Below are 17,206 nucleotides of genomic sequence, written 5' to 3' on the forward strand. Positions count from 1 at the left end.
TTTCCCGGCGACTAAACATCGCCATTTTACTGGATTACCGGAGAGGATTTTTTTTTGTTCCCCTTCTCTTCATTAAAAGTGGAGAAATTAACCTATTAACTCCATTAATTTTATGGACGAACTCTTCCATTCGGATTTATTCTCGGCATCCCTCCCAACTCCCCACACCCTGGGAGGCCATCGCCCGACCTGGAAATGTCAGTGTGCACAGTTGAACCGAGGCGCTTAGCTTCTTTCTGGAAAGTCTGATTCACGAAGAGTGATTCACATCCCGACGCAAATGTCAACACCAGAGATGGACTTGTGATATGCTGGACGCCCAGAGCTGCTGGCCGGCAGGCAGGCAGGCAGGTAGGTAGGAAGGTCCCTACTGGAACCGTGGCTTCGGGATCAGAGTGAGTGTAGGGCGCCGCCGTCCAGGACATCCATTCAGAACATAAGGAGATTATAACAGCTCCCGGTCCTTCTGAGCGTTAAGAGCCGCCGCGCTACGCTTCATGTTGGACGCCCGTGACATAAAAGATTTTTCACGCCCCTTCCACAAGCCAGATCTGTAATAAATGCGTCGGGAGTTCTTTTTCTAAACCCTTTGTGGCTGTGTGTGTGTGTGTGTGTGTGTGTGTGTGTACCTCGCCGGGCAAGACTACCAGTGTACTTTTAAAGAGGACGTGGCTACAAGAGCTGGCCTTGTCAACCTGGAGTGTTATGTAGTTGTGCCTGTGTGTGTGTGTGTGTGTAGGGTGAGCAAGCTGAGTGAAGGTGTTGTGAAAGCTCGAAATTCCGTGGTGCCGCGAATCGTCTAAAGTGGCGTTCTTTCCACTGTCGAAGCGGAGTTGTCTGTGTTCGTTCTGTGATTCCAAGTTTTGCCATGCCCCGTCCTACCATAGGTTCACCTTTTCTCGTCCTGTACTCCCTATTGTCAGCCAGTGGGACTTCGCCACACCTCATAGCTTAACATGTTAACGCAGCTCATTTATGTACTTTCTATGAACCATAGTGACGCTCACGTGTATACACAATCTCTGCTAGCATTTCGTGCTCTCAGCCCACTGGTATATGTTGATGTGACTTGGTTCCTATCTCCAGTCTTGAGCTGACTCTCTCTATTTCTTACTCCTTTATTATATAAATAATTTTTGCCAGAGTGTTGAGCATAAGCGACCGTTTTCCACATTTTTATCTTAGGTAATTTATTAAGTTTGTACCTATATTACTCCCTAATAAATACAACTTAATTATTTCATTCTTAGTTTAAATGATTTTTCCCCTCAATCTTTTTTTTACCTGATCTGATCTGGTCCTAACCCGGTTAACTTCATTGTTCTAAACTAACCTGGCCTCCCCGCCCCCACTGGTCCCAACGCTTCCTAAACTGGCCATGCTCTGAGCTCGTGTGGCTTGTCCGCCCAGGATAATCCAGTTTAACTTGGCTCGTCCTCCTTTTCTCAATGTATTCTAACTGGCCCATGTCTCCCTCGGCAGCAGAGGAGGCTCCGCCAGCACTGGACTGGTCTGTGGCGGGAGGCGAGGGTATGCTGGATGTCTCCGGCTCCCTAGTGCTTCTTCCGGGCTCCATCCTCCACCTGGACTGTCTGTATCCCAGGCTCCACGGCAACCCCACCTGGGCTTGGACCTCAAGTTACAGGCAATACCCTACAGGTAGGTACCGCTACGAGAAGCGCATGTATCATCCACCAGATATGTCCCTGCAGGACAACACAGGCAGGTCCCTACAGGACAACACAGGTAGGTCCCTCCTTCCATGACAACACAGGCAGGTCCTTGCAGGACAACACAGACAGGTTCCTGCAGGACAACACAGGCAGGTCCTTGCAGGACAACACAGGCAGGTTCCTGCAGGACAACAGAGGCAGTCCTTGCAGGACAACACAGGCAGGTTCCTGCAGGACAACAGAGGCAGGTCCCTCCGTGACGGGCAAATTTCTCGGTGCCCTGAGCAGGTCACCCGCGTCACAAGTTTTTCTTCCCTCTATGTGCTGTCAGAGTCACGCCTTATCTGAATTCTCTCTCTCTCTCTCTCTCTCTCTCTCTCTCTCTCTCTCTCTCTCTCTCTCTCTCTCTCTCTCTCTCTCTCTCTCTCTCTCTCTCTCTCTCTCTACCCACTTATCTTTCCGTGTATTTCTAACATCTATCTATATATGTGCAAGCTGTGTAGATTAAGGACACTGTCCTTGCTCCAGATATTATCCTCACTGTAATGTAGAAGCTTACAACACTGAAACATTTTCTTCTCGGATCACATTCCCATACTTGATGGTCCATTTGAATCCATAACTGAGCCATACACTCTCAATTTATGGTCCTCTTGATCCTTCTATGACAGAGTTGTAGCTTCTTGGTTACCGGTAGTATTGAAATCTTTTTTTTTTTTTCTTTTTTTTTTTTTCTTTTTTTTTTCAAACTATTCGCCATTTCCCGCGTTAGCGAGGTAGCATTAAGAACAGAGAACTGGGCCATTGAGGGAATATCCTCACCTGGCCCCCTTCTCTGTTCCTTCTTTTGGAAAAAAAAAAAAAAAAAAATTGAGAGGGGAGGATTTCCAGCCCCCCGCTCCCTTCCCTTTTAGTCGCCTTCTACGACACGCAGGGAATACGTGGGAAGTATTCTTTCTCCCCTATCCCCAGGGATATATAAATCTTTATACAGCATATTTTTCTAGTTAGTTGTCCTCGTCATCCTCTAGATGTTAAGATTCTGACCACTGACCTCTCTTGGCCGTGTGTATTACACCCCTGTTGGTTCCCCAGACGACCTGAGGTCCGTTTTCTGTGTGATATTGTAGGATTGTGCTTAAGGGAACAACAGTCCGTCAAGCCCCTCGGCAAATCACGGTATTCGGAGCTGGCAAACTCGCCCTATGCGGCCGTCCAAGAGAAGCCCTGTCTACGCTCTGCCTAGACTTGGTGCGAGCGTGAGGACGCTCTGCTATTGGCGGGGAATCTCTGTAACCACCCTGATGTTACTGACCTCCTTACTCTAACTGGGTGGAAATTCCTGACGTGAAAAGTCCTTGTCTTTAGTTGGGGGTCTTGTAGTCGTGAGTTACCTCGGCGGTAACATCAGACTTTTGGCGCTCACTGTGGGGAGTGGGTGTTCGTCCAGCTTGGCTTACTGTCCTTCAGGTGGCGTAACCATAGTACCTGATCAACGTCGGAGCCACTCGACGACAACGCCCCTGAGCCACGTCCTGGAAAATCTCAGTTCAGTTGAAGTGGCTACCAACTGTGGGCTCCCGTTATGTGAGTACTCTGTTGTTCTGTTTTCCCTAACAACCTTCCTCTTGCCTCTTTTTCCTCTTGCGCTCATTTACGGGACCACGCGTGTTTACAAGAGCTTTTCCCTTTGAAAAATACGTATGTGCTTGTAACTCTCTCACTGACCCATGTGTGTCTGTTTTCTTCCACCGTCACGAACAGCCTCGTTAGAACCCACTGGTCTGTTTCTGTTGGACTTCATTGTCATTCATGTGTAACTGGTGTTTACTGTATTCAGTACACAGATATTTTTTTTCACGTCTCCTGAGTATAATGTTCGGCGTAGAACAGGAGTCCTTCACCCTTTAAGGTTTGCAGAAGTTGTTCGGGAGTTGACTTTAAGAGAAGTGATACATGATTCATCTTGATATAGGCGGGAAGGGAACTTTTTTCTCGTCCCATTACCGAAAGCGAGTCGCGCATAATAGATTCGTTTTCTAGTGAGTGTAAGCAGGCAGGTAGGTAGGTAGATGTAAGCTTCCTGGGTCGTTTCAGCTTCGACTGCGTAAAAAAAAGAAAAGAAGTCGAGTGCTTAGTGTGGCACAGGCCGAGCGCCATGACCAGGATAAGCGTTTCTTGTGTCCCTGTGGCCCTAATGCCAGGACGCCCCGGGGACCTTTCACTGGACATGCAGCTTGGATTACCTTGGCAAACCTTCTGATCAAGTGTCTAAGGCTATGGTGGTGTGTAATGTCGAGTATAGCGATGACGCTTTCTTTAGAATCCATGGTGTGTGTGTGTGTGTGTGTGTGTGTGTGTGTGTAACCCTTTAACCTCTGCTGGACCCACGACCTTCCAGTTGGCCGCGTCGTCCTGGAAGTGTGTTCAGCGGGCAGCCACAGGACAACGTTGTTTGCACCAACCTTACTCTCGCCTGGCTGATGACATCCGGGTCCAGCCACCCTACCTGGCCACCTCCTCCTGCGCTGCCCCTGATCTTGGCCAGTTTGCACGCCACGATGACCACCACCTACTCCTCCCGCCAGCGTGACCTCTCCTGTCTAATAGACCATATTCGTCTGGACTGAACTTCAGAAGAGACAGAATCAACGACCATTATTAATACCTAAGATTCCAGTGTTCCCAACATGTGACGGCGTCATACCTGCGGCGGGGAAACACTACAGCAACGTCGGAGTAACATAGATGAGCAGGACGGGTCAAAGAGACCCAGAATACGTCTTCCTTTTTTTTTCAGAAGCAGAAAAAGAAGCTGTCGTCAGAGATCCTAACCATCATAACGACCACGTGGTCCAGTATCGTTGGTAAACAGACCTTCTGGAAGTTATTAGTGTACCCAGAGCCGCTGTAATCCGGCCCTTCCAGCTTAACCTTAACGCCACTGAGGTATTAACTCCGACCGCTGACCTCTCCTACACACGTGTTGCCCTCATGCTGATCCCTCCAGCTGGGCTGCTGCCAGCTTATGTGGTACTGTACGTCACGCCCCTCAACCCATGACAACTGCAAGAGCTGGCAAGCCTAGCCCACCACACGCAGCTGCCCAGAGACACCATTTAGATTCGACAGCGATAAAGGCTGTGGTATTCTCCTAGATCCTCATGGCCTCCCTTATGTCACCATCGCCCTTTTTTCTGACCTTTTTTCTTCAGAGCGACTGCCACGGCTCAGACAAACCACGTAAGTCCTGTCATGGGAATCATTGACGAAAGGAAAAGGAGTAAGAGAAAGAAATGTATACAGAAATGAATTAGGGTCCCGTAGATGTTTGTAAGCATTAAGAGTACAGAGGTTATACGAAGAGAGAACGACGAAGAGAGGAAGAGAATTCCATGGATTAGCAGTTCGAGGGGAAGGAGGAGGAGGAAGTATCATAACGGCCAGCCTTGGAGTTGCTGCTCTCCACACAAACTATAGGAAGCAGCAACCAAACGCTTGCCTAAGGTCCGGATCTTGGTAGTAGGGACATAGGCGAATATCTCTTGAGAGCAGTGGCCAAAATGATAACATGATCAGCTTTTAATTCAGTCGGGACGAATCGTGTTTGACAGCATTCCCTTAAGGCTAGTCATCGTAACACTAGCGATCTCTGGTATTCATACGGCCGGGATCACCCTTGTCACTCTACCTCTTCACATCCGCCTTGGTCTGACGGGCCTGCATACATTCCTTATGGATCGGTTACCGTACCTTGGCACTAGCGTCCCTCCTGCATTCGACTGACCGTCATCCCTATCTCTCTGCTTCTTCGTTTTGGTCTCAACTCGCTAGTGCTTCCGTAATTCCTTAAGGACACTACCCTTGGCCCCAGGACCCATCCTGCGTTAGTGTCCTCCTGCCAAGTGTCACTCCCTGCATCACCGTGCCTCACCCTGCCTCCCTCCTCTCACTGACGATGGGTTCGTCATTTTGCTGATCCAGTATGGGAGTCGGGTGGCCGTGTTCGGGTTACTGTGGTCGAGTTCGTGGTCATCGTTAGAGCCACCTGTTTGTGTCCCCTACCGACACCCCACCTGTGAGGGATCCATAGTCCACTGGAATTACTCTCCCTTGAACCCAGACAGACTCCCATGTGTCATCAACTGCCAGAGGGGATGGAAGGAGGGGTGTTGGAGCCTCAGCTGGCCACCAAGGGGTCACTGTCCAGCCAGGAAAGTGTCGAAGACTCAACTGACAACCACGGGGTCACCCCGGCCGGGAGAGGGTTGCGACCCCCTACCGGCAGTTCTCCTTTACCCCATCATTATACTTTCACGAGAGAGTACAGTTGGTACGTTTTATTCATCTGACAATACAGTTCCATTTGTAGCGATAACGTATTTATGTGCTGTCCATAAGGAGGGAATGTCCTTGGTGGGGCCTCGTTTGCTGCTGGACAAATAGTCGTTTTTACATTATGAATGCCTGATTCCCAGATGTATAATATATATATATATATATATATATATATATATATATATATATATATATATATATATATATATATATATATATATATATATATATATATATATATATATGCATGTGTGTGTGTGTGTGTGTGTGTGTGTGTGTGCTGGCCATTTCCATCTCTAGCTCCTTTACATGCCTTACGGAAACAGTGTGTTATGCCCTTAGTTGACTTCCCCGTTAGCTCTTGTCATTGGCTCTCCCCCTTTATGCCACTCAAGCATACAATCCATTAAACCCACACCTGGACACATGGCGAATACCTCATACCTCACCCCCATACGTAAACACTGAGCTGAGCCAGTACCTTTTACATATGTAAATATGTGGACGTTTTTCTGCGTCTCCCTTTCACACAGTATATTAACCTCGTGTGTGTAACCAGCTCAGCGTAACCAACCTTGATGAAGGGCACCTTGTCCTCTCTCTCTCCTCCTCCTGGGCTTCCTCATTGGTTATCTGGAGGACACTACCCACTCCGGCATGCTAACCTGACCGTAAATCCTGCTGGAGTTTTATACTTCTTGTTCATCTTAAGAGGGCCGTCTGACACCTCCTGGGTAGGCCGGCTCAGCTGTTGTCCCCGGGTAACAGTCACTTCTAAAGTATCCTCCATCCACAAGATCTCTCGTTATGGGTCGTATTGTCCATCACAGCCCACACCCTGGCTCTCTTGAGTTGTGTGTATAAGAACGGACTCTGCTTATGGACGCAGTTAGCCTGGGGCTGGTCAGCTAAAGACGAATGAGAGGTCTGTGTTTAGCCTGTGGGGGTGGGAGGGGGGAGGGGTAAGGTTAGCGTGGGGCTGGTCGGCTAAAGACGAGAGGCCTGCGTTTAGTTAAGGGGGAGGAAAGAAGGGAAGGCTAATGTTAGCGTGGGGGTTGGTCAGCTAAAGACGAGAGGCCTGCGTTTAGTTAAGGGGGAGGAAAGAAGGGAAGGCTAATGTTAGCGTGGGGGTTAGTCAGCTAAAGACGAGAGGCCTGTGCTTAGCTGGGGGAGGGTAGAATAGTAAGCTAACTTGGTGTGTCTCATCCTAAGAATTATACCATTACAATAGGGCCATAGTAATGTTCTGTGCTTTTTATGACTAACTGTAACACTCACTGTATCTTAATTTGTCTTATGTATGTAAATATATATATATATATATATATATATATATATATATATATATATATATATATATATATATATATATATATATATATATATATATATATATTGTACATAAGATGCAGGTAAAACCACAAGAAAACGAAAAATACGGAGTGTCAAGCGCTTTCGTATAATTACATCGTTAGGACTGAAAATAGATAAAGAAAGCCAGAATGTAATCTACCAGCAGCCCCGGGGCTGGACCAGGAAATGAATTACGAAACAGGTGAAGGGATCTGGGCACAGGTTACACTCGACGACCTCACCTCTAACAAGTTGCAAACTCAGGTTAACCTTTAACCTATGTTCTGAGGGGGGGAAATATTTAGAATTTTTCCGATATAAAGTTATGTCATTGATATAAACGAACATTTTGATTCCTATTAGTATTTCTGCTATGTTTGATAAAAGACGATTCAACAATATTTCTTTCCATTACTGAGGTGATACTGTATGTGATAACTTTAACACTGTTCCAATCAATTTAATGCCCTTAAGTCTTTATGGTAGACAAATCATGCACTAGATTCCTGGCCATACATGATACTATTTTCATGTTATAAATCCTTATATTGAAAGCCTTATTGGTTTGACCGATATAAATCTTGCCGAAAGTCTTATCCATATTATATCGTTGCTGAAGATGGCATTCATATGAAAAGTTTATAACAAAACAGGAACATTAAGCAAGTTATCACAATAGGGTAATACTCATTTTTTTTGCTCACAATTGAATCTTTAGGTTGAATATTGTAAAAAAAGAAAGACTATCTAGCTAGATTAAAAGGTAATTCAAGAAAATGGTGTGATACTGTAATTTATAACTAGTCTCATAGATATTACACAGTGAATCATTGATGATGAACTCTGCAATATTTATCAGTGTCCCTCAGGCAACTGCTAACCAGCAGTGTTCCCCCAGGCTACCACTGTCCAGCAGTGTCCCCCAGGCTGCTACTGGCCAGCAGTGTTCCCCCAGGCTGCCACTGTCCAGCAGTGTTCCCCCAGGCTACCACTGGCCAGCAGTGTCCCCCAGGCTGTCACTGACCAGCAGTGTTCCCCCAGACTGTCACTGGCCAGTAGTGTTCCCCCAGGCTGCCACTGGCCAGCAGTGTTCCCCCAGGCTGTCACTGGCCAGCAGTGTTCCCCCAGGCTGTCACTGGCCAGCAGTGTTCCCCAGGCTGTCACTGACCAGCAGTGTCCCCCAGGCTGTCACTGACCAGCAGTGTTCCCCCAGACTGCTCTTGACCAGCAGTGTTCCCCCAGGCTGCCACTGACCAGCAGTGTTCCCCCAGGCTGTCACTGGCCAGCAGTGTTCCCCCAGGCTGCCACTGACCAGCAGTGTTCCCCCAGGCTGCCACTAATGGTACCCTCAACCCTTCAAGTGCGAACTGGGACCCACCCACCGTCCAGCTAGACAGATGTAATCCTAATGATGAACCGTGATGAACCTCTCCCTCACCCTCTGCGCCTCTATTATTTATGTCTCAAATTCGTCATTACAGAGTGAATATAAATCCCCCGGAGGACGTACAGTCAAGGATGACGAAATTAATGCTAGGCCTCTTGGGGTGGCGGCCGCCTTCAGTGTGAAGACATTAAAAAGAACCAGAAGAGCTGTTCCCTAGAGCAGTGCAGAGTCTGGGGCGAGACGAAAGACGTATACACACGTGATGAATGAAGAATATATGAGAATCAAATACACAGAACACGAAAAATATACGAACACGACAGGGAATTCATCCCACAATGAATTCATGTAAAGGAAATCTAAAGTCGAGGGAAGAAATGAGTAAACACTGTTAGGGAACGGGAAGTTGGAGATGAATGGAACAAGTTGGGAAGTGAGGTCATAAACACGAAACTCTGGGCAGATGCACACAAAGGCAGCGTAGATGCATGACTGATAATGGTCGTGTGTAAACAAGGGATGTCTCGCGTGGGCCAATAGGCCATCTGCAGTTTGCTCTGTCAAGTTCCTCCTCTCTCTCTCTCCTCTCCTCTCCTCTCCTCTCCTCTCTCTCCTCTCCTCTCCTCTCTCTCTCTCTCTCTCTCTCTCTCTCTCTCTCTCTCTCTCTCTCTCTCTCTCTCTCTCTCTCTCTAAGCCAGCCCCATCACACTTCTGAACCATTGTTTCCCCTGATGGTCCATCATCTTCCTGCACATGCCCACCCATTATATCCCCTACATCTTTGTCATTTTCCTACACATCAGAACTATTATATTCTCCACACCTTCATCATTTTCTCGCACATGAGAGTCATCATTTCCAGGTACGATCTCCATTATTTCCCAGTGCGATAGCCATTATTTCCCAGCACCACGACCATTATTTCTCGGTACAATCCCTACTGTATCCTAGCGCCAGAATCTTTATCTCCAGGTATAGTAAACGGTATTTACCAGCACTATAACCCAGTTTCCTTCACCTCTGCCATCACTCTATATATATATATATATATATATATATATATATATATATATATATATATATATATATATATATATATATATATATATCTTTTTTCTTTTAAACTATTCGCCATTTCCCGCGTCAGCGAGGTAGCGTTAAGAACAGAGGACTGGGCCTTTTTTGGAATATCCTCACCTGGCCCCCTCTGTTCCTTCTTTTGGAAAATTAAAAAAAGCGAGAGGGGAGGATTTCCAGCCCCCCGCTCCCTCCCCTTTTAGTCGCCTTCTACGACACGCAGGGAATACGTGGGAAGTATTCTTTCTCCCCTATATATATATATATATATATATATATATATATATATATGTATATGCAAGTATTGCTTATGCTTCCTATCATCTATGAGTTTGCTACTCTCTCTCTCTCTCTCTCTCTCTCTCTCTCTCTCTCTCTCTCTCTCTCTCTCTCTCTCTCTCTCTCTCTCTCTGACTGTTCTAATTTTCTGTTGTTTCCCACAGCTTTTTTGTGTGTGTGTGGTTGTAGTCATTGCTCCCGGACGTGAACTGTGTCCCTTAATATCGTTAATGTTCCACGGGTGGAAGTGTTCATACCCTCTGTGGATGCTGTTCTTCGTGTGTTTGCTGGGTTTTGGTTGGTTCATTGTGGTTGCTTGGTTGGTGCTTGGGGTCGATGGTGTTCGCTGGACCTGGTCTGTGATACGCGGCATTAAGGGAGGGACGGGGGTGACGTCCATCACCCAAACTTTGCTCATCACGAATAGTTGTCTGAGTCAAGAGGCCAGTGTAGCCAACATGGGGCAAAGACCCCTGTGTTTCATCCAGCATCCTGGTGTTACCTGCGTGTTCCACTAATTGCCCTTCCTCCTCCCATTCCTCCTCCTCCTCCTCCTCCTCCTCTCACCCCACTTGCTAGATACAAGCTAAGGTACACACCCGCTGTTTTCTGTTCTAATGCTAGGTACCAGGTGACACACACACACACACACACACACACACCACTGTTCTCCATCCCCCAGCAAGATACCACCTAAAACACACAGCCCTGTTCTCTCTCCTTCTCTCCCCTCTCCTTGTGTTGTCAAGACCTCCAGGACGTAAATTTGCTCAAATTAATGTCCCGCGCTTGTGTTATAGACGTGAGAGAAATTGTATACCGGGTATTTCCATTTCGTTTCACGCCGGCAGCATTTTATTCCGCTAATTAATAGTTGCGAATATATTATATCACAGACAAACTCATCCCGACCGAGGTAATTTATTGCGCAATTCTTTACTCCCTAGCCAGGGTGCAATTATTTATACGAGGTGTGTGTGTGTGTGTGTGTGTGTGTGTGTGTGTGTGTGTGTGGGTGTGTTAATTAATGTTGTCCCTGGTGGAAGAGCCGTGCTATTGCCGACACTCAATCACTGCAGGTCTTATATTCCCAGATTTCCTCACACGGGGACATTTCATTTCATTTTGAGCACAGACGCTGTGATCACAGCCACACCCACCCACACACCCGTGGAGGCGATGTCTACAGTACGGAGGATGAAGCAAATACGTGAGCTCACGATGGCAGTCGTCTCGTTGCTCCTCTGTACCAGCTGGGGTGGTTTCGGTGGGGTTGTGATACGTGATCTCTGGTGGCAGGAGGCGATAGTGCGAGGATGGTGCAACTAGCTTAATCCACACCTGTCGGGTGAAGTTTCGACGATGTTTGGAAAGAGTTGGGAGGGTCAGTGTGCTGAAAACTTCTTTTAGGGTGGTGTAAAAGGGGAGGAGGGGAGGACCGAGAATGATCTTACATGCCCGTTTCTACACGTTTATGTAGTGGTTCCTGTTCTCTAGTGGATAAGGAGGAAGATCGGACGGAGGGAAGGCAAAGGCATGTATGGGAAAAGTGAGAGTTGCATTGATGTACTTAAGTTTATGGAGTCCTACCAAGAGACTTGAGTCGTCGAAGAATATAGAGACGATAGGAGGAAGGTTAGTATTGCTACTGACGTCTTCCCTCCAGCTTACTGTCTACCGTCCTTAGGGACACACAGGAGACTGTTAAACTAACTACCTCAGGGTAGAACTCACTGTAGAGTTTGATAGACAAGCCGCTGGGTATACGGCAGTACAGCGTTTTACCCTCGAGGTTCTGTTGCCGTCTGGGCGACTCTAAGAATTCATATAGTGAGTCTGAGGTGAAGGAGTCTTAGAGTGACGGTTGCGAGACAGCTGGTGTCAAGGTGGAGAAATCTCTGGCTGGTGGTGGCGAAGAGTTTGTTCATAAATCCAGCTCCTTTACTGAAGAAGTGATTAACGTAAGGCACAGAGGGAGGGAGTCTGCTTGCTCAAATCGCATATCTTTTTCCGTTGTAGGTTGGCACGGATTACTTTCTGACTTGAGGGCCTTGTAGATGCTATGGTTGTGATGGAGTGTCAGGTCTTGTTCCTTACGAGACATGTCTTTTATGTGGGGAGGAACCCATGGCACGTCTGCTGGGTGCTGGCTTAAAGGCACGTCAGCTGGGCGCTGGCTTAAAGGCACGTCAGCTGGGCGCTGGCTTAAAGACACGTCTGCTGGGTGCTGGCTTAAAGGCACGTCTGCTGGGCGCTGACTTAAAGGCACGTCTGCTGGGCGCTGGCTTAAAGGCACGCCTGCTGGGTGCTGGCTTAAAGGCACGTCTGCTGGGTGCTGGCTTAAAGGAACGTCAGCTGGGCGCTGGCTTAAAGGCACGTCTGCTGGGTGCTGGCTTAAAGGCACGTCTGCTGGGTGCTGGCTTAACAGTTCATTATAGAAAGAGTCGGTGACAGGCAGGAATCCTTGATGATTCTCACGTCATTTTCCCATAAGTATCATTGGTCATTCACACTTAGTGCTTCAGTTCAGTCTGCAATCATGCCCTGCAGAATCGACAACCGGCCTCTGTGTCTTGACAGTCTGCCACTAGATGTTGGGGGTCGTCAGTGGGTGGGTGGGTGAACTGATTAGAGAGTGTGTGTGTGTGTGTGTGTGACTGACGAGTGACACTGGCTGACGTGACTGATACCGGTCAGCCATGCCAGTTCAATGACACAGCAGTGACTTGGCTCGTGGATACCTGACTCTCAGGTAACCTGATGTGGCTCACTGGTGTATCTCTCTGAGAGGAGCGAGGTGAATGATACCCCGCGCGATATATCTTGGATGTAATTGACAAGGGCGAGTGCGTATGGGTTCAAGAACTACCACATCACACCCTCAAAAAGGTGTGTATGTGTGTGTGTATGTGTGTGTGTGTGTTTGGTGTGTGTGTTCTTATACAGATCCATCAAAAAAAAATCCCCCTGATATGTTTAGTTGGTTATTCAATCGCATCTCATCCCCATCTTCAACATCTTTAATGAAAGGATTCAACTACGTTAGCAAATAACCCATCGGGCGACATAGATTCTCCAGATTCCTTCAAAAGAATCTGCACTCCTGAATGCCCTCTACCCTGGCCATGAGCCTGTCATCACGTTTCAGTAACACATGAGTCCAGCAGGTAAACCTTTAACTAGAATCAGAAAGAACAGCGACCCCAGTACTGAACCTTGCGGGACTCCCTGTGTGGCAGTACTCACCTTCACTCTGAAACAGTACCTTACACACCTTTTTTCCTCCTCCTCGATTCCCTCCAACGCAGAAGGCTTCCCTTCTGCCGTATGTTCCTCTGAAACTCGACTCTCTCTCTCTTTTTTTTTACTGTAAATCGTCATCAAAAGCCTTCCGGCAGTTCAGACGGTCTACCAACCTTCTCTTACTTCTTCGAGTCGAGGTAATTCATTACGATACGAGATGCGAGTTCTTACATGTAAACTCACTTTGGTTACCATATGCCAACTTCCCGGTGTTGAATTATGCATTAAAGTGTGTCATAAATACATTTTCCCCAGCTAGCTGCATTGCACATTTATCTTTTTCTCAGAGATATTGGTCCGTAAAGGCGGCTCTAAACTTTCCTCTTTAAGAGTAAAACGAAGTATGGTCTTTTTACCTTCCTAACACTGCCATATATATATATATATATATATATATATATATATATATATATATATATATATATATATATATATATATATATGAGCATTAATATATCCAATGTATCTTGTTCACTTGGAACATAAACAGTGATATCACATTTGGGTCGTAATCATGTACGTAGATATGCTTCCCTCTCTCACTCACGATTACCACGCCTTGCTTAAGTCTTCTGTTCCGTGTCTTGTTATCATCACCTTCCTCGAAGTTCACCTTCTTGGTAAACCTGACGTCGGTGGATGAGACGCTGTTCTGAGGGGAAACTCGATGAAACTTTTCATCTTACTTCCCACCATATCGTCTCTCATTTCTCAGCCACGTCTCCAACCGGCGGACCGAACCCAATTATTTGCTCGTTATTTTACACTTTACTTCATATAGGTTTATGAAGCTGTTCCTTTACTGTGTCGGCTCATTCTTTTTCTTACATCTCTTTCTTATATCTTTTGTTTTCCTTTGTTCTGAAATGTTCATTCTTTATACTTTTGTACACACGTCTGTGAAGCTATTTGGTTATCATGACTTCTATATCATGTTAATACCAAGTCTTTTTTTTTTTTTTTTACCTTTTTTACACCTCCCTCATTGACTCCGTTTACCCACCGTCTGCATCCGACGATTATAATTGGTTCCTCCGCCATGAATATGATCAAACGTAAATTTTAAATATTCCCTTCATTACCAGGCTCTGCCACTTGGCTTCCCGGCCATTGACCCCAACCGACAAAACAGAACACAAGGAAAAAAAAAAAATATAGATCGTTCAACGGGAACTGCTCGATTTTACTGACGCTTCCCTTAAACCAGGGTTGGCATATCGAGATTTACAACCACAAGTCCATAGCTACAACAACAACAACAACAACAACAACAACAACAACAACAACAACAACAACAACAACAACAACAAAAATCATAATCACTTTACCCAGGTGGAGGAAGGGAGGGAGGGCCATCGTGCAAGCATTCAATATCTCTTCCCACCGTTAAGTGAAAGAAGAAGAAAGAAAGAAAAAAATTATTGGCGTTTGAGTTGTAAGGGATTATCCACGCCTCTTCCCATCGTGAATTCTTCACTCTGTTGACGAAGAAAGTTTTCTTGTACGCGTCCCACCAGAAGGAAAAGAAGAAAATATTACTCGACCCGCGAAGTATTTTTTTTTTTTCATGACGTGTGTGAGGATTCCAGTTTTACATGCATATTTCTTTGTGTAGTTCAAGTTCCTCATTATGGAAGTTTTACCACCACTGTGAAAGGCTGGTCTTCATGCTTCGTGTCACATTCTAATTATAACTTCATTGCTGATTGTATGACTTTCTTGCTCTTTCTCGACACCCGTTGTCTGCGTGTGTGTTTTTGTAATTGCTTATTACACAGATGTCTACTGTAAAGGGGGAGGGAGTTTTTTACACTCGTAAGACCCAATTCTCAACCTTTCTTCCTCAGCCATGTTGTTTTATACGATATGCTGTCCGAATTTACGATGTCCATATTCAGCTTGTTTCGTTCGTCCACAACTCATACACTGTAAGATCATTCTTTACATCTGATTTAACAAGTTTCTTCCTCAATTTCATCTTATGTCCTCAGGTTGTTCGATCCCTGCATCTTTCGAAAAGCTTCTCATTGTCTTATGTGATCAATATGGTTTAGAAACTTGAGAGTTGTGATGCAGATCACCCCTCACTCTTCTCTCTTCCATGGAGGGCAAATTTAATGCCTCTGATCTTTTCCTGTTAATCTTCTTCGCTGCCCTCCTTCGTAGCTTTCCTATTAATTCTGAACCGAAAGTAAACCATAACTGGTCATCAACTTACGTCTTAACTGGTCGTGCCTCCCTACGTCTTAACTGGTCGTGCCTCCCTACGTCTTAACTGGTCGTGCCTCCCTACGTCTTGACTGGTCGTGCCTCCCTACGTCTTAACTGGTCGTGCCTCCCTACGTCTTAACTGGTCGCGCCTCCCTACGTCTTGACTGGTCGTGCCTCCCTACGTCTTGACTGGTCGTGCCTCCCTACGTCTTGACTGGTCGTGCCTCCCTACGTCTTAACTGGTCGCCCCTCCCTACGTCTTAACTGGTCGTGCCTCCCTACGTCTTAACTGGTCGCCCCTCCCTACGTCTTACTGGTCGCCCGCCCTCTACGTCTTAACTGGTCGTCTCCTTTACGTCTTCATCATAACCTTAAGTCTTCTTCCTCTTCAAAGAGAAACGGAATCTGGCATTTTTTCATCCTCCAGAGAAATCTTTCAATTGGCGGATTCTTATTTCATAATCCTTTTCTCTTTATTAGGTGTATGACCATCCCATCAGAGAATAACCAAGTGATTTACGCCCTATCAACCCCTTACTACACTGATTTTACGAACATGGTGCTACACACACACGGTTCAGCTAGATTCTTCACTATTGGCCGTTTGACCTCAGTGTCTCTGGTTTTCCTCTAAAAGTCGACCAGCACCTCCAAAGGGAAAGGATGAACGTCCAGCTGGGTTGGCTGAAGGTGTCTGCCCTCTCCGGGACAATTCTCATCCGGGCTTGGTAGATTGCATTGCACTACGGAGGCTATGTGTGTGTGTGTGTGTGTGTGTGTGTGTGTGTGTGTGTGTGTGTGACTGTGTGTGTGTGTGTGTGTGTGTGTGTGTGTGTGTAGATATTTATCTGAACTGTACGGGAAGGGATTTCTACACTCGTGGAGCCGCGACTTTTTAACTTTCACTACTGTCATACAGACTTTTAAACTTGTGTATGCTGTCCATATTGACCAGTCTCATAATTCAATCCATTCCACTCATTCACTATTCTTATACTGTAAAAGAATATCTCTATAATTATTCTGAATTGTATTTTCCTTAATTATACAATATGGCCTCTGGTAGTTCACTGTTGACATCATCAGATTGGTTTAAAAGCTGTGATCAGGTCACCCCTTACTCTTCTGTTTGCCATAGTGCACAAATGAGAGGTCCTCTAATATTTCCTCTTAACTCAGCTCCATCGTAATTCCGGTACCATATTTGTTGGCTTCTTTTGGGCGCAGGGTGAACTCCCAAGTCCCTCTCACACACAGATTCCTGAAGGATATTGTTTGATAGATAATATTCCTCTCGAGACTTTCTTTCTCTACTGTGTTTCAGTCCTCATTATTTCGCGTTTCCTAGGGCAGACCTCATCACTCTCGTATTTAACCAACTTTGAAGGATGTCTCGGTCCCCTTGTAAACTTATGCCATCTTCATTATTCTTTATATCCCTCGTGAGTTTGCCATCATCGACAAACTTGTTTAGGTATGAGACCAACTGTATTCCAGCGAGTCATTGACATAGATCAAGAAGTTAATGTTTTGAGAGCCATGTTCTACGGTACACTGTTTGTCGCTCCAATTCGTCTGGAGATGG

General features: G+C 46.1%; 1 protein-coding gene across 2 annotated transcripts in view; it reads left to right on the forward strand.

Moving 5' to 3' along the window:
* Positions 1-17,206, forward strand: part of hig (hikaru genki) — a 171,430-nt gene that overhangs the window by 124,947 nt on the left and 29,277 nt on the right. Inside the window, exon 4 of one of the 2 annotated variants that reach the window (XM_071695544.1) lies at positions 1,483-1,659. In XM_071695544.1, the coding sequence (XP_071551645.1) occupies positions 1,483-1,659 (177 nt within the window). The remainder of the gene's footprint in view (positions 1-1,482; positions 1,660-17,206) is intronic. The other variant, XM_071695545.1, reaches the window with a different exon arrangement.

The sequence above is a fragment of the Panulirus ornatus genome, chromosome 58, assembly GCF_036320965.1.
Source record: "Panulirus ornatus isolate Po-2019 chromosome 58, ASM3632096v1, whole genome shotgun sequence".
Classification (NCBI taxonomy): Eukaryota; Metazoa; Arthropoda; class Malacostraca; order Decapoda; family Palinuridae; genus Panulirus; species Panulirus ornatus.